The following is a 25,181-nucleotide window of genomic DNA, read 5'->3' as shown; positions in this document are numbered from 1 at the left end:
TCACGCTCCATACAGATGTGGGCACCACTGAACAAAATGACTGAAACAACAAGAATCTCTGGTTACAGTGGTTGCGACCTGGATTTTATACCTTTAACAGCCTGCCGTGTCTGGTATCTCGTCCCTTGTGGAGACTGTGGTGGTGCAGGTGTGGTTGGGGGTGGTGGTGGAGGCTGCTGCTGCTGCTGCTGTTGCTGTCTCTGAACTTTCTGCATATGCCATTTCTGGGATGAGGTCTGAAACTTACTGGAAGAATTCCACACCACTCTCTGCACAGTGGGGACAGTCTCCTTTGGCAGAAGGGGTCTTTGTTTCTTCACTGGGCTCCCGGTAGCAGCAGCTGGAGAAGTCACCGCTGCTACTGCACTGGAGGTCACCGTTACCCCCACTGCAGGGACCGCCTGGGCTGCAGATCGGGTCATGATAGGGGCTTCAGCCGGTGGCTGGCTGCTGGCATTAGCTGCAGCCGATACCTTCGCTGCAAAGAAAATCATTCAGAGATTATTAGTATTATTATTATAACTTTACAAGTACTAGCAAAATGGATACATAAGCTTTATACAATCTGCAATGAGTGAGAATGTCCTCTATTGAGCAGTGGTTCCCAAACAGTGCTCCAGGCACCACAACAATTGAGATTTTAGGGATACCCCTGCTTGTGCACAGATGGTAAAATCAAACTGACTGAGGTACTAATTAAGTCACCTGCCTAAGTGTGGACAGCCTTAAAACCTGGACAGTTGGGGTGACATAAGAACTGCGTTTGGGAACCACAGCTATAGAGAATTAATTATTACAAATGAACCCACAAACCAACACCAGAAATGATGTGCAGGGCATACATTATTTAGGGTTGCGCTGCCCTCTGCTAGCCAATCTGCTTTAAAGTATATGTAATTAAAATGGATCCATCACATGTAGATACTGTAGGAAGCCATTTTTTGATTTACCTAATATTTTGCCTGTTAATTCACAAGGAACTAGTGCATAGGTCTGCAAACTTGGTCCTCATTACCCCCACACAGTGCATGTTTTGCAGGTCTCCTCACAGAATCACAAGTGAAATAATTAACTCCAACTGCGGACCTTTTAAAATGTGTCTGTGAGTAATTAATACACCTGTGCACCTGCTGGGTTATATGCAAAACACTGTGTGGGGTCCTGTGGAGACCTATGAACTAGTGTCTCATGCCTCAGTGATGACATGCGTTCTTAGTGAACGGATAGGCTTTATTGTCCTAAATATTGGTTCAGCTTATATCAAGGCTGCCTCCTACATGTGAAGGTACAGGCTACACTTTAATACCATTAGGTGTACCTAGAGTGTATTATATAAGCATAGGCCAAAAATATAAGGTATATTGAAACTCCCTGCACTTTGATGTGTAAAAGCAAAATGGAGTATGGATTGTCATACAGCCACAAATGTTTGTCCCCAAAATAAGAAGTGATAATAAAGTTTTGAACAATATGTTCTCTTCATTTTTAATACGAATACAAAATTACAGACATACTTTCTGGGTGCTTTGCTGGGGTTTCTTTAGCCTCTTTTTTGGCTTTCCGTCCTTCTCGTCCTGAGTGATCCTCTCCCAAATCTATCACTAGCTCACTCTCTGAATCAGAATCCAGTCCAAGGTGTACCGTGGGGGAGTCAGTCTCGTCCTTCCCTGGCTGTTTTTCTTTAGCAGTGTGTGGCACTGGCTTGCTTTTGTCTGGAACATCTTTTGCTACAGCTGAAGCAGCCTTCTCCTTAACCGGTGTTTCTGCTTTCTCTGTTGCTGAGGATGTGCTTTTAGCTTCATCTTTCACTTCTGCCAGGATTGAGGGCTTGACTTTCTTCTTTAACGATGATGAAGCAGAAACTTCTTTTTCAACCTTCACACTTTCCTTGACGTCTTCATCACGTTCATTCTTTGGTTTCTGCTCCTCATCACTCACATACTCGCTATCGCTAGAATCTGTCTTCTCCGATTCCTCGGAATCGCTGTGTTCCACTGCGGCGTATGCATCATCCGGAATTTCATTAATTCCTGGATTTAAAGAGATGATAAACCAGCCCAGTAAATCAAACAATCTACCATGCAGGTTTTAATTGTCCATTTGCATGAGAAGCGATAAAAATTTGGAGATACCTAATTGGGCTTTGCAGCTCTCTATAGTCTTGTCAAGATTGAGCTGAAACCGACTCCGGATCTGTCTCTTGGGAGATATGAGCGGGGTGGGTGTAGACTGCTGAAGAACAGATTCACTGAGCTCCTTCAAATCCATTTCCGCTTTACTACGATCTAAAAATGGAAGTTCACATTCATTTAGCAAGTATTTTCATTCATGTGAAAAAAATAAAATGGGCAATTCTTTCACCCCAAAAAACATACAGTGACATAAAGCCAACATTTTACATAATTTAATTGGTTAATTTCTATCTCCATCATGCCGCCCTCAGGTTCCACCTTGGTGACTGAGACAGGACAGACCAGGAGAGGAGAAACCTGCAGTGCCAGAAATGGAACAGGGTAAGTACTGTATGGCAGGGTGGTGCTGGGGTGACCCAGCATTTGCCGAAGCCATGTTACTAGTACAAATTAAAAATAAGAATTTACTTACCGATAATTCTATTTCTCGGAGTCCGTAGTGGATGCTGGGGTTCCTGAAAGGACCATGGGGAATAGCGGCTCCGCAGGAGACAGGGCACAAAAGTAAAGCTTTCCGATCAGGTGGTGTGCACTGGCTCCTCCCCCTATGACCCTCCTCCAAGCCAGTTAGGTACTGTGCCCGGACGAGCGTACACAATAAGGGAGGAATTTTGAATCCCGGGTAAGACTCATACCAGCCACACCAATCACACCGTACAACTTGTGATCTAAACCCAGTTAACAGTATGATAACAGCGGAGCCTCTGAAAAGATGGCTCACAACAATAATAACCCGATTTTTGTAACTATGTACAAGTATTGCAGATAATCCGCACTTGGGATGGGCGCCCAGCATCCACTACGGACTCCGAGAAATAGAATTATCGGTAAGTAAATTCTTATTTTCTCTATCGTCCTAGTGGATGCTGGGGTTCCTGAAAGGACCATGGGGATTATACCAAAGCTCCCAAACGGGCGGGAGAGTGCGGATGACTCTGCAGCACCGAATGAGAGAACTCCAGGTCCTCCTTAGCCAGGGTATCAAATTTGTAGAATTTAGCAAACGTGTTTGCCCCTGACCAAGTAGCTGCTCGGCAAAGTTGTAAAGCCGAGACCCCTCGGGCAGCCGCCCAAGATGAGCCCACCTTCCTTGTGGAATGGGCATTTACATATTTTGGCTGTGGCAGGCCTGCCACAGAATGTGCAAGCTGAATTGTATTACACATCCAACTAGCAATAGTCTGCTTAGAAGCAAGAGCACCCAGTTTGTTGGGTGCATACAGGATAACAGCAAGTCAGTTTTCCTGACTCCAGCCGTCCTGGAACATATTTTCAGGGCCCTGACAACATCTAGCAACTTGGAGTCCTCCAAGTCCCTAGTAGGTGCAAGGCACCATAATAAGCTGGTTCAGGTGAAACACTGACACCACCTTAGGGAGAGAACTGGGGACGAGTCCGCAGCTCTGCCCTGTCCGAATGGACAAACAGATATGGGCTTTTTTGAGAAAAAACCACCAATTTGACACTCGCCTGGTCCAGGCCAGGGCCAAGAGCATGGTCACTTTTCATGTGAGATGCTTCAAATCCACAGATTTGACTGGTTTTAAACCAATGTGATTTGAGGAATCCCAGAACTACGTTGAGATCCCACAGTGCCACTGGAGGCACAAAAGGGGGTTGTATATGCAATACTCCCTTGACAAACTTCTGGACTTCAGGAACTGAAGCCAATTCTTTCTGGAAGAAAATCGACAGGGCCGAAATTTGAACCTTAATGGACCCCAATTTGAGGCCCATAGACACTCCTGTTTGCAGGAAATGCAGGAAACGACCGAGTTGAAATTTCTTTGTGGGGCCTTCCTGGCCTCACACCACGCAACATATTTTCGCCACATGTGGTGATAATGTTGTGCGGTCACCTCCTTTCTGGCTTTGACCAGGGTAGGAATGACCTCTTCCGGAATGCCTTTTTCCCTTAGGATTCGGCTTTCCACCGCCATGCCGACAAACGCAGCTGCGGTAAGTCTTGGAACAGACATGGTACTTGCTGAAGCAAGTCCGTTCTTAGCGGCAGAGGCCATAAGACCTCTGTAAGCATCTCTTGAAGTTCCGGGCACCAAGTCCTTCTTGGCCAATCCGGAGCCATGAGTATAGTTCTTACTCCTCTACGTCTTATAATTCTCAGCACCTTAGGTATGAGAAGCAGAGGAGGGAACACATACACCGACTGGTACACCCACGGTGTTACCAGAACGTCCACAGCTATTGCCTGAGGGTCTCTTGACCTGGCGCAATACCTGTCCCGTTTTTTATTCAGACGGGACGCCATCATGTCCACCTTTGGTATTTCCCAACGGTTTACAATCATGTGGAAAAAACTTCCCGATGAAGTTTCCACTCTCCCGGGTGGAGGTCGTGCCTGCTGAGGAAGTCTGCTTCCCAGTTTCCATTCCCGGGATGAAACACTGCTGACAGTGCTATCACATGATTTTCCGCCCAGCGAAAAGTCCTTGCAGTTTTTGCCATTGCCCTCCTGCTTCTTGTGTCGCCCTGTCTGTTTACGTGGGCGACTGCCGTGATGTATTTCCCACTGGATCAATACCGGCTGACCTTGAAGCAGAGGTCTTGCTAAGCTTAGAGCATTATAAATTTACCCTTAGCTCCAGTATATTTATGTGGAGAAAAGTCTCCAGACTTGATCACACTCCCTGGAAATTTTTTCCTTGTGTGACTGCTCCCCAGCCTCTCTGGCTGGGCTCCGTGGTCACCAGCATCCAATCCTGAATGCCGAATCTGCGGCCCTCTAGAAGATGAGCACTCTATAACCACCACAGGAGAGACACCCTTGTCCTTGGATATAGGGTTATCCGCTGATGCATCTGAAGATGCGATCCGGACCATTTGTCCAGCAGATCCCACTGAAAAGTTCTTGCGTGAAATCTGCCGAATGGAATTTCTTCGTAGGAAGCCACCATTTTTACCAGGACCCTTGTGCAATGATGCACTGTTTTTAGGAGGTTCCTGACTAGCTCGGATAACTCCCTGGCTTTCTCTTCCGGGAGAAACACCTTTTTCTGGACTGTGTCCAGAATCATCCCTAGGCACAGCAGACGTGTCGTCGGGATCAGCTGCGATTTTGGAATATTTAGAATCCACCCGTGCTGTTGTAGCCGTATCCTAGATAGTGCTACTCCGACCTCCAACTGTTCCCTGGACTATGCCCTTATCAGGAGATCGTCCAAGTAAGGGATAATTAAGACGCCTTTTCTTCGAAGAAGAATCATCATTTCGGCCATTACCTTGGTAAAGACCCGGGGTGCCGTGGACAATCCAAACGGCAGCGTCTGAAACTGATAGTGACAGTTCTGCACCACGAACCTGAGGTACCCTTAGTGAGAAGGGCAAATTTGGGACATAGAGGTAAGCATCCCTGATGTCCCGGGACACTATATAGTCCCCTTCTTCCTGGTTCGTTATCACTGCTCTGATTGACTCCATCTTGATTTGAACCTTTGCAAGTGTTCAAATTTTTTTTTTTTTTTTTTTTTTAGAATAAGTCTCACCTAGCCTTCTGGCTTCAGTACCACAATATAGTGTGGAATAATACCCCTTTTCTTGTAGTAGGAGGGGTAATTTAATTATCACCTGCTGGGAATACAGCTTGTGAATTTTTTCCCATACTGCCTCCTTGTCGGAGGGAGACCTTGGTAAAGCAGACTTCAGGAGCCTGCGAAGGGGAAACGTCTCGACATTCCAATCTGTACCCCTGGGATACTACTTGTAGGATCCAGGGGTCCTGTACGGTCTCAGCGCCATGCTGAGAACTTGTCAGAAGCGGTGGAACGCTTCAGTTCCTGGGAATGGGCTGCCTGCTGCAGTCTTCTTCCCTTTCCTCTATCCCTGGGCAGATATGATCTTATAGGGACGAAAGGACTGAGGCTGAAAAGACGGTGTCTTTTTCTGCAGAGATGTGACTTAGGGTAAAAACGGTGGATTTTCCAGCAGTTGCCGTGGCCACCAGATCCGATGGACCGACCCCAAATAACTCCTCTTCCTTTATACGGCAATACACCTTTGTGCCGTTTGGAATCTGCATCACCTGACCACTGTCGTGTCCATAACATCTTCTGGCAGTTATGGACATCGCATTTACTCTTGATGCCAGAGTGCAAATATCTCTCTGTGCATCTCGCATATATAGAAATGCATCCTTTAAATGCTCTATAGTCAATAAAATACTGTCCCTGTCAAGGGTATCAATATTTTTAGTCAGGGAATCCGACCAAGCCACCCCAGCTCTGCACATCCAGGCTGAGGCGATCGCTGGTCGCAGTATAACACCAGTATGTGTGTATATACTTTTTATGATATTTTCCAGCCTCCTGTCAGCTGGTCCTTGAGGACGGCCCTATCTATAGACGGTACCGCCACTTGTTTTGATAAGCGTGTGAGCGCCTTATCCACCCTAAGGGGTGTTTCCCAACGCGCCTTAACTTCTGGCGGGAAAAGGTATACCGCCCATAATTTTCTATCGGGGGGAACCCACGCATCATCACACACTTTATTTAATTTATCTGATTCAGGAAAAACTATGGTAGTTTTTTCACATCCCACATAATACCCTCTTTTGTGGTACTTGTAGTATCAGAAATATGTAACACCTCCTTCATTGCCTTTAACGTGTGGCCCTAATAAGGAATACGTTTGTTTATTCACCGTCGACACTGGATTCAGTGTCCCTGTCTGTGTCGACCGACTAAAGTAAACGGGCGTTTTAAAAACCCCTGACGGTGTTTTTGAGACGTCTGGACCGGTACTAATTGTTTGTCGGCCGTCTCATGTCGTCAACCGACCTTGCAGCGTGTTGACATTATCACGTAATTCCCTAAATAAGCCATCCATTCCGGTGTCGACTCCCTAGAGAGTGACATCACCATTACAGGCAATTGCTCCGCCTCCTCACCAACATCGTCCTCCTACATGTCGACACACACGTACCGACACACAGCACACACACAGGGAATGCTCTGATAGAGGACAGGACCCACTAGCCCTTTGGAGAGACAGAGGGAGAGTTTGCCAGCACACACCAAAAACGCTATAATTATATAGGGACAACCTTATATAAGTGTTTTCCCTTATAGCATTTTTTATATATTTCTAACGCCAAATTAGTGCCCCCCCTCTCTGTTTTAACCCTGTTTCTGTAGTGCAGTGCAGGGGAGAGCCTGGGAGCCTTCCCTCCAGCCTTTCTGTGAGGGAAAATGGCGCTGTGTGCTGAGGAGATAGGCCCCGCCCCTTTTTCGGCGGCCTCGTCTCCCGCTCTTAACGGATTCTGGCAGGGGTTAAATATCTCCATATAGCCTCCGGAGGCTATATGTGAGGTATTTTTAGCCAAAATAGGTATTCATTTGCCTCCCAGGGCGCCCCCCTCCCAGCGCCCTGCACCCTCAGTGACTGCCGTGTGAAGTGTGCTGAGAGGAAAATGGCGCACAGCTGCAGTGCTGTGCGCTACCTTTAGAAGACTGAGGAGTCTTCTGCCGCCGATTCTGGACCTCTTCTTACTTCAGCATCTGCAAGGGGGCCGGCGGCAAGGCTCCGGTGACCATCCAGGCTGTACCTGTGATCGTCCCTCTGGAGCTGATGTCCAGTAGCCAAGAAGCCAATCCATCCTGCACGCAGGTGAGTTCACTTCTTCTCCCCTAAGTCCCTCGTTGCAGTGATCCTGTTGCCAGCAGGACTCACTGTAAAGTAAAAAACCTAAGCTAAACTTTTCTAAGCAGCTCTTTAGGAGAGCCACCTAGATTGCACCCTTCTCGGCCGGGCACAAAAATCTAACTGGCTTGGAGGAGGGTCATAGGGGGAGGAGCCAGTGCACACCACCTGATCGGAAAGCTTTACTTTTGTGCCCTGTCTCCTGCGGAGCCGCTATTCCCCATGGTCCTTTCAGGAACCCCAGCATCCACTAGGACGATAGAGAAATGTAATTACAACGTACAGACTATGGACACCACCAGCATGTCAACTGAAAATTCCATCATCCCCCCTGATTCCAAATATGGTCCTTCCTGTGCCAGCTGTGTTGCCAATATCTCTATTCTATGAAATATCAATTCATAAAAATAGGAAATTCATAGGGCTAGGCATTGACAACACCATGTTTAGCTTAAAAATGTTGTGTCACTAGAAGAGTTTCGTAGTGCTATACCTTCATAGGAATCGAAAGACTGCCTTCTCAGGAGATCGCTGGACAGCAGATAAGGTAGCTAGTATACTAGGAAAATAGTATAACCTATTAAACGCCAGTCGAATCATCATTTTAATTGTATACGGTGTCTCTTGCTACAAGATTTTTCATGAGATTTTTTTTGGAATGAACAGAAAAACTTTTTAATATTTTTAGATGAGATTCATTTCAATGTATTTGTTGATATGTATGAATAAAAACAGGAATTATTGTACCAGGGGACATAGAGGGCAGTCCAGGAATCTAGTTAGGAATCTAGTTTGAAAGTAGAAAACTTAAATTTCCCATTTATATTCACCCTAATCAGTTGAACTCCATTGTTAGCTAACCAAGCCCCACAGAAGCGCCAATAACATACACTAAACACGAAACCGTGTCAAATAAAAAACAGTGCAACAGACCCAGAGAAATGGATTTTCTTTACAAAATCCTATTATCTTTTCTAACATGGGAGAGACAGGGGTTGCTATAAATTTGCTCAGCACGAAAACTTCTATCCAAAATTACAATCTTTGGATGCAAAAATATTGAAAAAGGTAATGTTCTTAGGTACCAGGTTCCCCAGAACAAATATATATGCCTGAGAAATAATCTATCTGCAAATGGTTTGGTAACTTGTTAGGCAATTGCTCTTCTAAGCATCATATATCACAAACATGTCATCTGTCTTCCTAATAGCGGAGGTCCTATCCAGGTAACACCTCACGAGGGACTCCTCATCTTCCGATGAGTGACACCTGTAAGTGGGACAGAAGGAAGAAAATCCTGCTTTGATTAAGAAATTGTTCAAACAAAGAACCGCCGCCATTACTCTGGGTCTCAAGAGGACATGAAGATGCAGGTAATTTGATATCTATTGAAGCCACAATATGTGTCATATCACTTATTATTCTAACTAGAGCAAAAAGAGATTGCCAATGCTTTTTCCCTGCCTCTCTGAAGGCAGGGGAAATGTACTCTACCTAAATTGCCTCTGAAGGAAGGGTAGATTGCCTCTTCCCAGAAGAGAAGAAGGAGGTGGGCCTCCACCACAAGAACTTACGGGTAGTCCTAGAGTCTGTCATAATTACTGTATAGCAAATGGTTTGTATGTGGTCACTTGACGATTCAAACCGGTTTCCCTCTATTTTGTGCAACAAATCAGAAGGAAAATTGTCCTCTGGTATTGAACACCTAGACCAAATGAAAGGATAACATACACAAGTCCTGGTAATCTGGCTACATTAACTGGGAGAGAGGAGGTTTTCCTCCCATGGCCTGACTGATCTGGTCTAACTCAGGCTGAAAAAAGATGTAATCTATAAATGGAAGCAAATTAAGTATACTATTAGACTCTGCATATGCTCCCAAGGATCTATGCCAGATTGTGCCCCATACAACAAGCTCTAAGGCTGAAATCCTGCCCTCAATCAGGACTGCATCAAGCAAATGTTAAGATACCTCTCTGATATGTCTACCAAAATAAACAGCTTAAACCGTTGTTGTACTGCCTCATTTGCCAAAGCAGAAGACTAAACAGAGTAGTCCTTATTGCTATATAAAATAAACTGACTCAAACTCACACTTCCTATCTGTGCTATGCTTGTAGCGGCCTTTGGAAGAGAAATGGTTGTAGATATTGAGGGGAATTGTGGTAGAATTCTTGTATTCACATTTTGCACTATCTTCACTATATAAAGTATATAGACCCTGTAGTCTGTGCAAAATTGGAAATTTCCTTTCAGGTCTTATACAGACATTGCTAAGCAATTTCCTCAAAGAAGGGAAAGAAAAGGTCTGGAACTTGAGATTCATCTTACATGTAATGTGCCTCCAGCAGAGCCAATGCCATATCATCAATATTCTACCTTCTTCATTGATTGTTCTCAAAAAGAGGAATCCTGAGTAACAGCCGACTCTAAATACGCGTATTAAGAGGATACTGTATGTTCACATTTTGCAAGACACTGCTCCCAATCTGGCTCTACCTGAGCCCCTGAGCTAGTATCAGAAATGCTCTGTAGGGTAATAGAAGGTGCACCATGTCAAATGTAGCAAATGTCGACTTTGTGACCCTGACAGCTTTCTGAAAGTCGACAACCAATGTCAACTTTTCGTGTTGACATTCTGAATGTCGAACTCACATACCGTGTCCCACAATATAAGTCAGTGTAGTGTACAGTATTAAAAGTGAACCACATTTTAAGTATTAGAAAGCAGCAGAAACACACACATTCTCTTGAGGCCTGATTCTGCCGCCTTTCAAAGAAATTACACACCCACTTACAGCGTCTTAAGACATTTTCTGTGCATTTTTGACATACCATCAAGTGCACCATCAAAACCTACACCAGTGCAATGGCAGGTGAACTTTCTTCCTCTGACTATGGCAACCTGTATGAGTGGCTGTGCTTCTGTGGGTGCAGCCACTTTCAGTGACATGCCCGTGTCAACTTTGCCACTACCATTACCTACCAGGAATGCCTGCTAAAATTTTCTGACCCTGCTTTAGATGTGATTTCCATGCATGTGCAGTACAAAGTACAACGGTTAACTGCGCACATATCAGACCCCATGTGAGGAGATACAGAAGGGGAGAGCTAACACAGCAAGCAGTGGGTGCAGAGCGTCTGTCAGCTGTGACCATTTTTCCTTTCTGATGTAAAGCCCAGCAAGTGCTTCCGAATGTGGATACGCACATACCCCCCTAAGGCCCAATCCAAAGATGGCCCTTGATCATTGGACAGATCTCTTTATGCTCCTCTGTACCTAGTGGGATCTCATTTAGTATCACTGTTAGGCTGACAGCTACTTGGCAACCACTTCCTCTAACCTGAGGGACAAGAGCGGCACCAGTGCATGTTCTTATCAGTGCACGTGTGCTTCTCAGCACAAGCAGCACCTGGATCCTTGGTCACTATCGTCCTCAGTAGTGAACGGCTATCATCTTCAGTGGCTTCCACGATGAAGCCTGGTAAAGGCCAGTAGTAGAGGCACCGCTCATGGCTCCACCCGTGTTCCTCTATTCCCACAAGGAGATATTAGATGGTACTGTACACTACAATGGTAGTGCCCCTTACAACACAACCCCTTATTCTTTGTTGCTGGGTGTACTGGATAAGCTGAACCTCCACAAACTAGGACTGTATTAATTAGTGGCCATTTAGTTGTTGTTTAGTCGTGATTGGTTAATTAAAATTGAGCACTGACCAAGGTTGAGGTTGAGTATGCTGCCTGTGCTGCTGTTTCGTTCTGGTTTGGATGTTACTGGCGTGGAAGACTGAGGAGAGAAGGGTTTGGGACTGTCCGATATGCTTCCACCATGTCCTGTTTTTGTAGCTACAGGAGAGGCTGTAAAACAAAATACAAATTCATTAAACTTGTGCCGCATTCTTGCACAAGATGTATGTACCAAATACCTCAGCATACCACTTGCTTTGGACTCCTGCTATAAAAGGGAATTTTTACATTTAATAAAAACCTAAATATTTTATATAAAGCTTTGATAGCAGAGAAAAAAAAACCACCCTTTTGCTCCTACTAAACAGATGATAATATAATGTTTTTCTAACGGGATCCCGGTGGTCGATATACTGACGCCGGGATCCCAAGGAAGGACACAAATTCTGCTTCAAAATACCAACGCCGAGCGGAATGGCACCATCAAAATACAGACAACCTGCATCCCGAACGTTCGAACAGCGGGACTTGCTGCAAAAGGAGGGTTAGGCTTAGGGTGCTGCCACAAGAATGTTAGGGTTAGCGACCGGGGAAAGAGGGTTAGGCACACAAAAGGGGAGGTTAGGCACCGTGCGGGGAGGGTTAGGTTTAGGCAGCGGGGAAGGAAGGGTTAGGCACCAAGCGGGGAGGGTTAAGGGGGATACACACCTAGAAATGTGTGCTGAGCGATCTATCACAGACCGCTCAGCACACATCTCTCCCCCTGCTCAGCACTCAGCGCGATGTGTGCTGAGCGAGGGGGGGACAGGGACGGGGGGACGCTCACTTCACAAAGCACTGAAGCGAGCAACCTGCTAGATTCAGCCTGCATGCAGGCTCAATCTAGCACCGCTGGGGGGTATACACACGAGAGATCCGTGCTTAACTTCTAAGCAATCTAGTCAGATTGCTTAGATTTTAAGCACAGATCTCTCCGTGTGTACCTCCCTTTAGGGTTAGGCACCCACAAGGGAGGGTTAAGATAGGGAAAAGGCGAGGGTTAGGTGGCTTAATGGGGGGCTGTCGGGATTCTGATGGACGGAATGCCACTGGGTTCTCTTACTGAACCCATCTAATGTTACTTTAACAATTTTAATTTTAAGCAACCAAGAGTCTCTCAGGAATCTGGAATTTATTTTCCGGAGTTTACCAGGCTTTTTCAAAGATAGCGTTTAATTCTTTGGATGCCGGGAAAGTGAGGGGGGGCTTTTTATTATCTGTAAAAAAGAACTCCTCCACCTGCTCAGGAGCTGTCAGAAATGTGTAAAACATCCCTTACAGCTTCAATCATCAACTGCACCCCCTTAGCAAGTGATGCTGTCCCCCTCAACACATCCCCGTCACTGTCTGCCGTGTCAGAATTGGTGTCCGTGTCATCCTGCATAAGCATTGCAAGCCCACGTTTCTGAGAATGTACCGTAGGGGACCCCGAGGAAGCAGTATCAGACCATACAACCATAGAGGATTGCAGGACCTGAGTGGCATGTTCAGTCCTAGCCACCCTATCTGAAATTTGAGAAATAGTCCCCCTCAGAGAGACTAACCATTCTGGCTCTCTAGCTGGGATCTGCGCTACAACAGTGCAATCCTGATTACATGGAATGGAGTCTTCCTGGGAAGTCAAATCCTCTGCAGCATATGAAACAGTGTCCCTAGACATGTTGTCACACACCCACCAAACACCCCACATCCTTCGGGCACATTTTCTAAACTGAGTCTGGTAGGAGGGGCATAGAGGGAGGAGCCAGCCAACACTATTAAACTCTTAAAATGCCAATGGCTCCTGGTGGACCAGTCTATACCCCATGGTACTAATATGGACCCCAGCATCCTCTAGGTCGTAAGAGAAAATAGGATTTTGGTACTTACCAGGTAAATCCTTTTCTTTGAATCCATAGGGGGCACTGGAGTACTCTTGGGATATGGACGGGCGTAGCCGAACAAGGGCACTGAATATTTAAATTTAGGACCCTCCCCCCCCTCCATATCCCCGAGTACCTCAGTGTACGACCTCAGTGTTTTTTACTGAGCGAACAGGAACGATATAGAGAGGTTGACAATGGAGAATACCTATAACATAACGGACAACACAATGTTGACCCATAACCTTACTGTCAACTAAACAGTTGACACCATAACCGATAGAACTTTATAATTTGAACCAATCGGTGAAAATGTGTTACCATAAGCTCCTCTGAGCTTAATATCAATGAAGTAAAACTTGTTACCCTAAGCTCCCTTGAGCTTAAAACAACCCCGGTAAAACTGCTCTGGGTGGGCGTCCAGTGCCCCCTATGGATTCAAAGAAAAGGATTTACCTGGTAAGTACCAAAATCCTATTTTCTTTATCATCCACTAGGGGTCACTGGAGTACTCTTGGGACGTACCAAAGCTTCCCTCGTGGGCGGGAGAGCTGTTTGATACTTGTAACAGTAGGCAGCCCAAAGCTAGATGCTGATGGCGCCACCATTTATAACGTGTAAACGTGCACAAACATGGTGCACATGAAGGCTATATAGCCGCGTTTTAGACACTCCACGACCCACTGGGTCTGACATTCCCACAGAACCTGTGGGATGAGCTATTACTGACGTAGGCGATTGTAACTTAGCCTTAAAGTAAACCTGACTTGTAGTCATTATTATTACCCAACTGGATAATGTCTGCTAAGAAACTGGCTAACCCCAGTTGGCAGTATCATAGAGAACAAACAACGTATTAATATCACGTACTGTTGACGTTCGGGACATATATAAACGCGTAATGCGTGTACCACATTCAGAATTCTAGAATGTGCTGTCCACACAGGAACCCCTATTGGTATATTGATGTGAAGAATACGAAAGCGTGATTCATCCGAAGATCTGCTTTGTCATGAGAAAACTCAAATACGGTGGCTTGGAATACAAGGCACCCAAATATGAAAACAAAACCCTTGCCGAAGCCAAGGCTATAAGAAAATTGTTTTCCAAAGTGAGAAACTTAATTCCCATTTGTTGAAAGGGTTCAAAATATGAAAACTGTAAGAAATCTGAACCCAACTTCAAGTCGCCTGGCGCTGTAGGTGGGATAAATAGAGTGTGAACTTTGATGACACCTTGTAGAAAGATGTGTACAGACGCCAATAGAGGCAAACGTCTTTGAAAATAAGTTTACCACACAGATACCTGCACTCTTCGTGCAGATCAACGCAGTTTTCCATTCCACCCCGTTTAACAGAATACGGGTTACTTGAAGGATGATGTTGGAAACTTCCGAGGTTTACAACCTATGTAAGCCCACGAAATTTTGTAAAAATGAGCTGCCTTAAACGGCTTACTATTTCGTAACATGGTTAGTATAACCGATACTGTAATGCTCAATTTCTTAAGAGGGCGGTCTGCACCCTCACCCCGTCAACCGCAGCTGCGGTACATAGATAATAGGTACATAGGTAACTATGGGTAAACTAACATTCCCTGATGTAACAGGTTGGACGTATTATGAGCGGGCCAAGATCGTGTGCAAGTATTCCTTGAAAATTCGAGAAGCAAACTTCTCCGAAACCCATGAGCTACCACCAGTATGACTGTGACAAACTGTCTTATGAGCCGTTTTGACAACGGAGAGAGCAGCGGAAACTGGTGGAGCCAGATACACGATGCTGAATGACCACATGAATGTGAGAGACTCCACCGCCACTGCCCTTGTGATCTGTTTTGTACACATACTGAGCTTTTGTAATTGTGGCGAGATGCCATCATGTATACTTGAGGGTAACCCCCTTCCGTGGACTCACATATGAAACACCTGTGGATTTAATGTCCAGTTTTCAGGATCCAAATCCTGACGGGTGAGATCCTCTGTCTAACAGATGTCCACTCACGTAATGATCTCTTGACATTTTCACCTAATGGTGTTCTAAGCCATTGAGGATTTGAGTCACATGCCGCCTTACCATGCGGCTTCTTGGTTCTCACTGGTTGTTGTGTATGCAACTGCCGTTGCCTTGTTTGACTGCTTAAGGCCAGCGTGAGACAGGCATCAAACATTTACCTGAAACTCATGGTTGTTCCTCTCCACAGAAATCTTTAGTAAAAGGCGAAAGATTTATTCGTTCTGAAGAGAAACCAGAGTATATACCTGGTCAGACTGAAAGCGAATCATGTATTGCATTGTAAAATGCACAGAGTTCTAGGACCTTTATCGACAGCAATCTTTGTTGCTGATTTTAACTACAAATCCTGACCCTCTGCGACTGTCGTCCAGAGTATATGCACCCTTTTCCCTCTGTGGGAAACGCGAGTGAAGGGTGGCGAACTAAATTGAAAACACAACTTTATTCTTAATAGGTGAATACACCAATGTACCGCTAGTGTGCGTGTTTTGCACTAATTACTAGACGTACATTTGTTATTGCTGGTGTAGTAGGTAAAAGTCTTTGATTTACCGTATTTATCATCTTACCTAGGCATTGACATCGTTTAGACGGAATTAGATGTGATTGTTTTCGAACTTGATCTGCTACCGCAGTATACCTTAGTAGCGCAAGTTAAAGGAACTTTGTTGAGACAGAGTTCTTATGTGAGATGAGCTATCATCCCAACCTCACTTTGGTAAATACCCAAAGCGATAAGCAACGGTAGACATGAAATGGTTAATGGTTGTGGCGATTTGCAACCGCTAGAACCTGTGAAGAACAAACCGGACTGGGTAAATACGCATTCAAATGCAATTATGCAATTGTGTGGCTCCAATAAGCAAATACTAACCGCAGAAAATCCATTTTCTAACTGTAGTAAATGACTTGCTGATTGATATTGCAACGGAGCTGTTTGGTTTTGCTCCAACAGAGGGGAATAAGTAACTCTGACTCTGTTGGCGTACTACTGCCTGGTTTATAAACCTGCAAAGACTAAATGACAACCTGCCAACCGTTCGACAGAGGCAGTTTTGTCCTTTAAGCTGTAAATAGCTGAGACCTGTATGAGTTGAAGTCCTGAAACCTCGCAAATGTAACATGTAAATACGCGCTTCCACAATTGTAAAAGAAGTCATCAAACCACTGGCTTGCTGACTGTAACGTCCTGTCGTTACAAGGCGTGACTGTTCCTTATAAAGGGATAAAACGCCGTTACAAATATACTGTATGCGGTAATGGCTGAATATCATAAAGGGATAAAATACCGTTACAAGTATATCAAATTTATGAGCAAACAAGCTCTGGCCTTGTCGCGCTTAACTAGCGACAATGAAAATAACCGGCGTTAGCAGAAGCTTTACAGATATACTCTGCAGCTTCTTTTACCAGTGATCGTCATTGTTTGATACATAGATTCTAGTGACCCAAATGTATCCTGGGTTTTTATAATGTTTGAAAGAAAATCATCTAGCAATGGCGGATCGCGTCCTTTTGGAAACGATTATGTATGGTTGTTAACAACCCCCCCGCACTATCTGAGTGCTGGTCTAATGTACCCTTCTCACTCGTAGTTATAATTTGACATAGAATCGAGTGAAATAAACACTCTGGTACCCAAAGGGAAATTGGCCCTTTGGAAGACTGTCTTTTGTTAGGGCTGGCGGAGTCATTTCGAGACTCCGATGTTACCGCTCTTTTAATTTGAATTGCCAATGTTAACATAGGATTTTTAAAATTATTTTTAGTCTGCACTATAGCCTTACTCGCTATGTAGACAGACACCATAAAATAATAGGCAATAGACAGACACTTGCACGACTTAATGAAGTTATTATGTGTCATATATATATATGTTATTGCTGAACAGCATATTCATATGAAACTCAAGCTTGTTTCTCTCTACGGAAATCTTTAGCAAAAAACGAAAGATTTATTCGATATGAAGAGAAATCAAAATATTGTCTTTTATGTGAAAAGCAGTTCACATGGGCATATGAAACCCCAACCAAATTCCTACTAACTTCCCTGCGCCTCTGGTGGCTGAGAGATGTAGGGCAGGAATGTTCTAGAATTAATTAGAAATACAGATTACATGGCTGACTTATGTGAAAACTGAACCAAAAAATTCCCACTAACACCCCTGCGCCTCCTTGTGGAGTATAGGTGTATGGGCGGAATGTTCTGGAATTATAACCTGGAAGAACAGCAATGATTAAAATGACCGTCATGCCATGCTTCCACTGAAAATCACAGGACAGGTTACCTGCTGCAGCGTTAATATATAGGCTTAATAGCCTATTATACATTAAATATAGGCTTAATAGCCTATTCTACAGTTACAGGTCTATTATACAGTAAAATCCGTGCAGTTTACAATACATTATGCAGCCTTATGCTTTAGTTAGCCTTCCAGTTATTTCATTAACTGTTTAAACACTAAGCAGTCTCTTACCCCATGCAGCCTTCTGCTGCTATGGGCTTTACTCAACACTGCCTGCAGTGAATTGTATTATTTCCAACATATCTTATTCCCAAGCAGCCTTTGCTGCTGCTATGGGTCAATAACTTGTTTAAAAACTGAGCAGTCTCTTATTTAGAACTGAGCAGTGTCTTAACCCATGCAGCCTTTGCTGCTGCTATGGGCTTTACTCACCGTCACCCCCCCGCAGCCGCGCTGCTTTGTAGCTTCTCCCTGTGCAGCGCCGGAAGCGAGTGCAGGGAGCTTGGGGAAACCCGGGGAGCGCTGGTATAGTGCGCCGGGGAGCCCTAGGAACGGGCGGCGCCTCATACAGCAGTGGCCGGGTGCAGCGCTGGAAGAGCGGCCGGCGTCTTTAGTGACGTACGGCCGCTCGGAGCTTTAGACCCGGGTACGCAGAGTGGCTGCTTGGGCGGCGCTCGCGTACAGTGGCTGGGAGAGCGGCCGGCGTCTGAGTGACGTGCGGCCGCTCGGTTACCGTGCTGGGAGAGCGGCCGGCGTCTGAGTGACGTGCGGCCGCTCGGTTACAGTGGCAGAGTACTGGTACAGTGGCTGGGAGAGCGGCCGGCGTCTGTGAGTGACGTGCGGCCGCTCTCTCGTTCAGCGGGGTCCTCTGTAAGCGGCGGGCAAAGCGGCGGTAAAAATAAAGGCTTTTCCCACACAGCAGGGCGGCAGCGTGAGCTGACCGCCCTGACCCCCCCACCATACCTTGCAGTGTCGCACTTCTGTAAGCTCCGTCCAGATTGTGACGGGGCTTCCATCCTGGCTGTGACGGGGCTTCTTACTGTAAGCCCCGTCCAGTTTTCAGCTCTCCTCCTGGCTGTGACGGGGCTTGTAATCTCCGTCCAGTTGCAGTAGGAGACAGTCTGCCTGTGGCTGTGAGGGTGCTCTTTGTGAGGACCGACACGCCATGCGCTGCCTTGTAGCGCCTGTGGCTGTGAGGGTGCTCTTTGTGAGGACCGACACGCCATTCGCTGCCCGTGCAGCGGCACTATCCCGGACCCATGTTTTTCCAGAAACTGGGAAGGGATGTGCTAAGTGTAAAAATAAAAAGTAAAAATAAAAATTTAAAAATAAAAATCCAAGTGTGGATATACCACAAGCCTTGTTCGTGCTGTGAGCACCGAAAAAACACTGAGGTCGTACACTGAGGTACTCGGGGATATGGAGGGGGGGGAGGGTCCTAAATTTAAATATTCAGTGCCCTTGTTCGGCTACGCCCGTCCATATCCCAAGAGTACTCCAGTGACCCCTAGTGGATGATAAAGAAAGTTTGTTTTTTTATTTTTGTAATAATTACTTAGGGGTATATTCAATTGAAGTCGAAAGCTGCCGTCTGTCGAAAGGACGTCAGTTTTCGATTTTTTTAGGTCGGAAGGGGTTCCAACCTATTCAATATAACCCCAAATTATTCGTCAAGTCGAGGAATTATACTTGTCAAAAAGCAAGTGGATCGGCGGAATAGCTGCCGATCTGCGTGCTCCTGTCGAAAAATCTCAATCCGACTTTAAAAACAGTCGGATTGAGATGAGGGAGCCGAGAGGAGGAGAGGGGGGAGACCAGCGGGGAGACAGGGGGAGAGCCGCGGGCAGATGGAGGAGAGCAGCACTATAGCAGCGCAGCCGGAGGATGTGTCACAGCCACCGCTCACAGCAGCGTCCACCCGGCTCCAGCAAGCAAGACCTGCTGGAGCCGGGTGGACGCTGCCGTGAGCGGCGGCTGTGACACATCCCCTGGCTACGCTGCTGTAGTGCTGCTCTCCCCCATCTGCCCGCGGCTCTTGCCCGTTTCAGCTCCTGCATCTCAATTCAACTTTTTTAAAGTCGAATTGAGATTACTTTGAATAGCCCTTGTCGGATCCATTCCGACAAATGAATGTTGGAATGGATCCGACTTCAATTGAATATACCCCATATTCTTATTCATTCAGCACATCCTTCCTTACAGTTTTATCTATTTTTTGGCACATTGCTTTTCCCCATAATGCTGCCCTCTCTGCATGACCATCTACTACAACAGATCCATATGTACTCTTTTTAGAAACAGTCCCAATAACTGATATTAGTCCCTGATCTCACCCCTCCTAAACACAATTTGTAATATCTTTGTAATCTGTTCCTCATATTCTGGCCACTACTCTAATTCAGTGGCACCCTCTCTTCTCAATATATAACCAGAATCATTGATACACAGTGAGGTCAGGGTAATATCCACATAACTGATCAAAGAAAAAGGAGACTTTGGTATAGTTAATGTCAGCTTTGTGTTACTTTGTTTTCTCACCTGTGCTCTTATCAATAAAGTCCATGGACTCCTCACTTGCACTGAAATGACTGGACACTGGTTTCTTATCAGCATCTTGCTCCACATCCGAGCCAGTGTGCACGGATGAGTTGGTACTCATCGGAGAGCGGGGCATGTCAGTTAATGAAATCCGCCGACCTCCGCCACTATTTAACATGGGCTTGCTCATTAAGATCTTCGGTGACGCTGTCATGTCGAAGTTCAATTTCACTTTTTCCTGCTTGTCAGTTTTTGCAGTGCCAGCACTTGGATTGCCGGTGTCCAGCAACATTTGGTATTGGTTGTTCGGTGTGTAAGGTGTCCTAAATGGAGCATAGTTAAATACGCCAAACCTCTTGCGGATGTTTTCCACATATACCTCCATTTCCTGCATGGCGCTATTAAAGATGCTTTTTGTTTTTTTTACAGAAAAAGGGATTTCTTTAGACATGAGGTAGCAATTGTTCATTGGAACCCAGGCCCTGAAAGAAAGCAACAATGATTGGTCAACTCAACTGGGTACAATTGCTGGGGTATGGTAACCTTGATAGGCATCCCTCCCACCAGTATTTATCAGCTTCAGATTCATTTTCCTCTTCTACAGTTCCACATCTGTCACCAATTACAGAGACTAATCCCCACATACCTTACGGGGGGAATTCAATTGTGTTTGTGTGTCCCCAGCTGCCACTAGATGGTGCCTGACTGAACAATTCAATTGTGTCTCCGTTCGGGTGTGCATGCAGCGGGGGATACATTTCAGCTCACAGCCTCCTGAGGTGCGAGCTGAAATGCGCAAAATCTCCAGAATTTTAGACGGCTTTAGCAGTACTAATTGGGGCACACACGTGGCATGCGCCCAAGGGGTGGAACTGCTGAATTGCTCAGGTGGACGCCCATTACATTTGGGAGGCCACAAAACAACTGAATTCCCCCCTATAAATAAAATACATTTTTGTTTTAAGGAGCATTTAAAGTAATGGAGGCTACGGGTGACTCTGTCTTCACCCAATCCACATTGTACCCACCCCTCCTCTTTCCCCTTTCCTTTTTGTACATAGCCATCTTACCAAGATTTGTGTCCCTGTGTCTGCTGTGTGAAGTTTTATTTTATGACTTATGTTTGTCCAGCACTTCTGTTAATTAGTTTAGTATTGTTCTTGCTATTCAACTACATTTTATTTATAATGCATAATTCCCTACTATATTGGTCTGTGGAATATTGTTGCAGCCTATAAATTATACTTCTAATAAGGGTTTCTAATGATGTTAAATAACATCTATGCTACGGTGATGCTGTGGCTTCACAGTGAATAAATATACTTTGTAGGCACGTTAGCGACTAGTTCCTGAAGGACTGGCAGACCACACGCGTTCAACCCACAAAATGTCTGTCTCCACTACATTGCAGGTATCAAGTGTGCTTAAAAAAAAAAACACATTACAATGAAACAATTATTTATTAGTGAATTTTTCAATAGTAAGAACATGTGGTAGAGATACCTATATTGTGGCATTATACAGTCTGCAAGCTACAGTAGTCACTGGGTTGGGGGCAGTGTTCCTTTAGTATCTGGAGTGTGTGGGTGAAATTTGGCTCATATCAGAATGGCTGCTCCCACTAATGACAATGAAGTAATATCCGTTGAATGGCTTCTGTCTGTATGTGTACTGTAGCTGCAATTTATAAGAACAATTACAGTGAAGATAATCCATACTTACAAAACAGGATAATTTTCCTTCTAATTCTCAGAAGATTAACAGGTCACCTTTCCGTCATGTGTGTGAGTAATAATATATTATTTACATCTATCACACTAATACACTGACTCTATGTTGGAGGTAAAATTCTATGTTGGAGGTAAAATTGAGCAGAAAGTTTTCTGTGTACAAAAAGTAGAGTCAAGGACACATTTAATACTCTGATTTCCTGGCATATGTAACGGAGATAATTTTAACAGTAACAATTCAAAAGAACAGAAACATCTGCATTCAGTGTTAGCTCCCACCTGTCATGCTGGCCAAAGAAACGTGCATCCACCTGACCATCTTTGTCTCGGAGGGCTTTTGCGGGCCAGAAAGGAAATCCTTTTAATTTTGCCCAGACCAAAGGGTGTGGATTGCTCTAAAGAGGACAGAAAACAGCATTTGACAGAGTACACTGCAAACTGGTATTTATGTCTTTCCATGTGAAATCAATTTATCCTTAAGCTTCATGATTCTTAAACCACAGAGTTACTGCCACAAAATATTCCCATTAATTGGCTAGTTTGCATTGGTCTGTACCCAGTGGATTCCACCACAATACATGATCATAGGTGTTTTGCACGATCTTCAGTCTGTCTTTATGAAGTGAAATTAGAGTTAGGATGGAAAGGGCAAAACTTAACAACATCATTGTGGTTTTGATGTGATGAAGTCATTAAGCCCCAAGCCCCTATTGGGTCCAAGCAACAGCAACTGTAAGTGGAGGAGCTTTGAGGTAATTCCCGCCCCATTTGAACCCCATAGTGCTTACGACAAGTCCACTTGTCCTAAGCATTGGAGGGGGTTAAAGACCAAATGGCACTCTTTGTGGGGGTGCAAAAGTTTGGTAGAAGAATTGGGGGTGTACCTTGCTCCGAGCATATTATGTGAGATAGCTTTGTGTGAGGGTACACATAATTTCTCTCCATACAAAATACCAGATTTTTCAATCTCCTTTTGAGGATGCAGGGTCTCATCCAATACTGGGATGTACTTTGCATTTTTGTCGGAACACTGTATTCAAGCGGTTTTATTTATTCATAATAACACAAGACTTTGATTTTCACTTTTAAATGCAAGATGCACTTTTCAATCCAATGTTGCAGTTCAGTTATACACCCCTATTCCACCCAAAACCCGGATCCGACCTGAGTAAGTGTATGTGGTTTCAAGCTGTGTCACAGCAGCTTGAAACCCCGTTCACACCACAGACTGGACGTGGGTCAGTCATGGGTCTTCCCTCTGCCATTGCTTGTTCATGAAATCATCAATAAGCACCGGTGATGCGGCTCTCCATAGACTTTTAATGGGACCCGTGTTAGATGACCTCGGTCATACGTTTAGGCTGCACCTTCCCGTGTCCGACCTTGCTAACTACCAGTTTTGAATTCCCGGGTCACTGGACTCGGGTTATTTTTCAAGGACCCTTTTCCACTGATCAGCGCACCCGGGTTATTCTGGCAGTGGGAAAAGGGTATTAGTTAAACAGACAAGTTACCTTCCTAAATGCCTTTTACTGTAATACTTAGTTGTGTACACACCAGAGCGATATTTGCACGACAAATCGTGTCTGCCGCCTAGTGTGAACGTAATAGTGCGCGCTCCTACGGGTCGTATGCACCATCTACCGGTCGACCCTACCGCATTGCCAACCGAAAAATATTGCATGCTACCCAGTGCAATGAAGGACGGAACAATAATCGTTCCGTCGTTCAGTGCATCTTACTGGTTTGTACCGGCAATCGGGCATGGTCTAGGGCAAAGGGAAATCGCCTGACCATAGGCCCGGTTGCCAGTCATTCTAGCAGGGCTAATGCAAGAGATCTCAAAATTTAACTTCGTTGTTTCATTCTTTCAAAATAATAAAACCAGTATACGCATCTGCAAATATAAATACATTGTCCTATAAACTCCATGTTTCAAAGGGATAAGATACTCACACATGGTTCACAAAACCAATTATCTCTTTTTTGGCAAGCAGCTAAATAACATTCAGGGCAGACTTCAATTTCATTCATCTGAAACATAGAAAACAAGACAGGTTGTATTCAGCAAGAAGCGGCTCCTACTGACATGACATTATTATTATTATCAGTTATTTATATAGCGCACACTTATTCAGCAGCGCTTTACAGAGAATATTTGCCCATTAACATCAGTCCCTCCCCAGTGGAGCTTACAATTTATATTCCCTACCACATGTACACACAGACACATTCACGCTAGTGTTAATTTTGTTGGGAGCCAATTAACCTACCAGTATATTTTTGGATTGACATGACCAGCAATTTGTACATTATCTACATTTAATGGCATAAATCTGAAAATACACAGTTCAGTCTGGCCAAAGGGACAGCTGGATCTGTCGTACATACACGTGTGTGGCCAGGTATTTAAGAGACAATCTTTTTCAACTCAATCTGAATCTGACAAGTCATCATTTAATTTCAATGATATTATATTATTGGGATGGTGATCTTTCTGGCCACATACATTCCGTGAATTGCAACCAATTAGGTTAGTCAATTCCTCATAGGGAGCTATGGTCATTCCTTGGATAACAGAAGAGCAGCCATCGCCACTATGATCTTTGTGAATACTCTCCAAACTGTAGACCAGCTTAAAAGCAAAGCCTGAAAATGATTATAATGAGACCGGAAGTAGGTGTTGATCACATTGCTAGAACAGGACATGCAAGCATGCAGCTCTGATGTCTATGGAGACTATGGGGTATATTTACTAAGGTGCAGGTTTCTAATAGTGGAGATGTTGCCCATGGCAACCAATGAGATTCTAGCTATTATCTTAGAAAGTGGTACATAAATAAGTAGATTCTCCATTGCTATAAACCCGCAGTTTAGTAAATATACCCTATGACATCACTTTGCTTCATGGCGCTCAGAAATTCCATGTATAGTATATACCAGTGGTTTCCAAACTTTTTTGAATCACGGCGCCCTAGAATATCAGAAATTTTTTCACGGCACCCCTAGTCCAAAAATTTCTTATTGAAAAATTTAGAAAGAAATATTACATTAAGTAGATCGCGTTTATATGTCATCCTTAGGGTCAGTTGTGTGGTGAGGGACACGCTTTGCTTCTGTTTGACCACATATTTTATGACTGGCAGTCACCAGCACTGGTTTTGCCTATTATATTGACCATGAATAATTTAAATTGGTCCTGGACCACCAACCC

General features: G+C 44.7%; 1 protein-coding gene, 1 non-coding gene and 1 pseudogene across 16 annotated transcripts in view; all 3 read right to left on the bottom strand.

The window, feature by feature from the left end:
* Positions 1 to 25,181, bottom strand: part of ZMYND8 (zinc finger MYND-type containing 8) — a 248,958-nt gene that overhangs the window by 47,524 nt on the left and 176,253 nt on the right. For 12 of the 15 annotated variants that reach the window (XM_063958910.1, XM_063958912.1, XM_063958909.1 and 9 more), the window contains 7 exons: positions 23,924 to 24,001; positions 22,247 to 22,362; positions 20,238 to 20,719; positions 11,569 to 11,709; positions 2,133 to 2,285; positions 1,515 to 2,030; positions 92 to 478 (listed from right to left, as the gene is read on the bottom strand). In XM_063958910.1, the coding sequence (XP_063814980.1) occupies positions 92 to 478; positions 1,515 to 2,030; positions 2,133 to 2,285; positions 11,569 to 11,709; positions 20,238 to 20,719; positions 22,247 to 22,362; positions 23,924 to 24,001 (1,873 nt within the window). The remainder of the gene's footprint in view (positions 1 to 91; positions 479 to 1,514; positions 2,031 to 2,132; positions 2,286 to 11,568; positions 11,710 to 20,237; positions 20,720 to 22,246; positions 22,363 to 23,923; positions 24,002 to 25,181) is intronic. The other 3 variants (XM_063958917.1, XM_063958918.1, XM_063958922.1) reach the window with 1 other exon arrangement.
* On the bottom strand, positions 15,581 to 15,695 carry LOC134899867 (U5 spliceosomal RNA). Its single transcript, XR_010173416.1, has one exon. It is a non-coding gene; the product is annotated as a U5 spliceosomal RNA (small nuclear RNA).
* LOC134899935 (U5 spliceosomal RNA) lies at positions 17,330 to 17,437 on the bottom strand (annotated as a pseudogene).

The sequence above is a fragment of the Pseudophryne corroboree genome, chromosome 3 (genome assembly GCF_028390025.1).
Source record: "Pseudophryne corroboree isolate aPseCor3 chromosome 3, aPseCor3.hap2, whole genome shotgun sequence".
NCBI classification, from domain to species: domain Eukaryota; kingdom Metazoa; phylum Chordata; class Amphibia; order Anura; family Myobatrachidae; genus Pseudophryne; species Pseudophryne corroboree.
The sequence above is the reverse complement of the archived record's forward strand: the minus strand, read 5'-3'. Positions and strand labels throughout refer to the sequence as shown.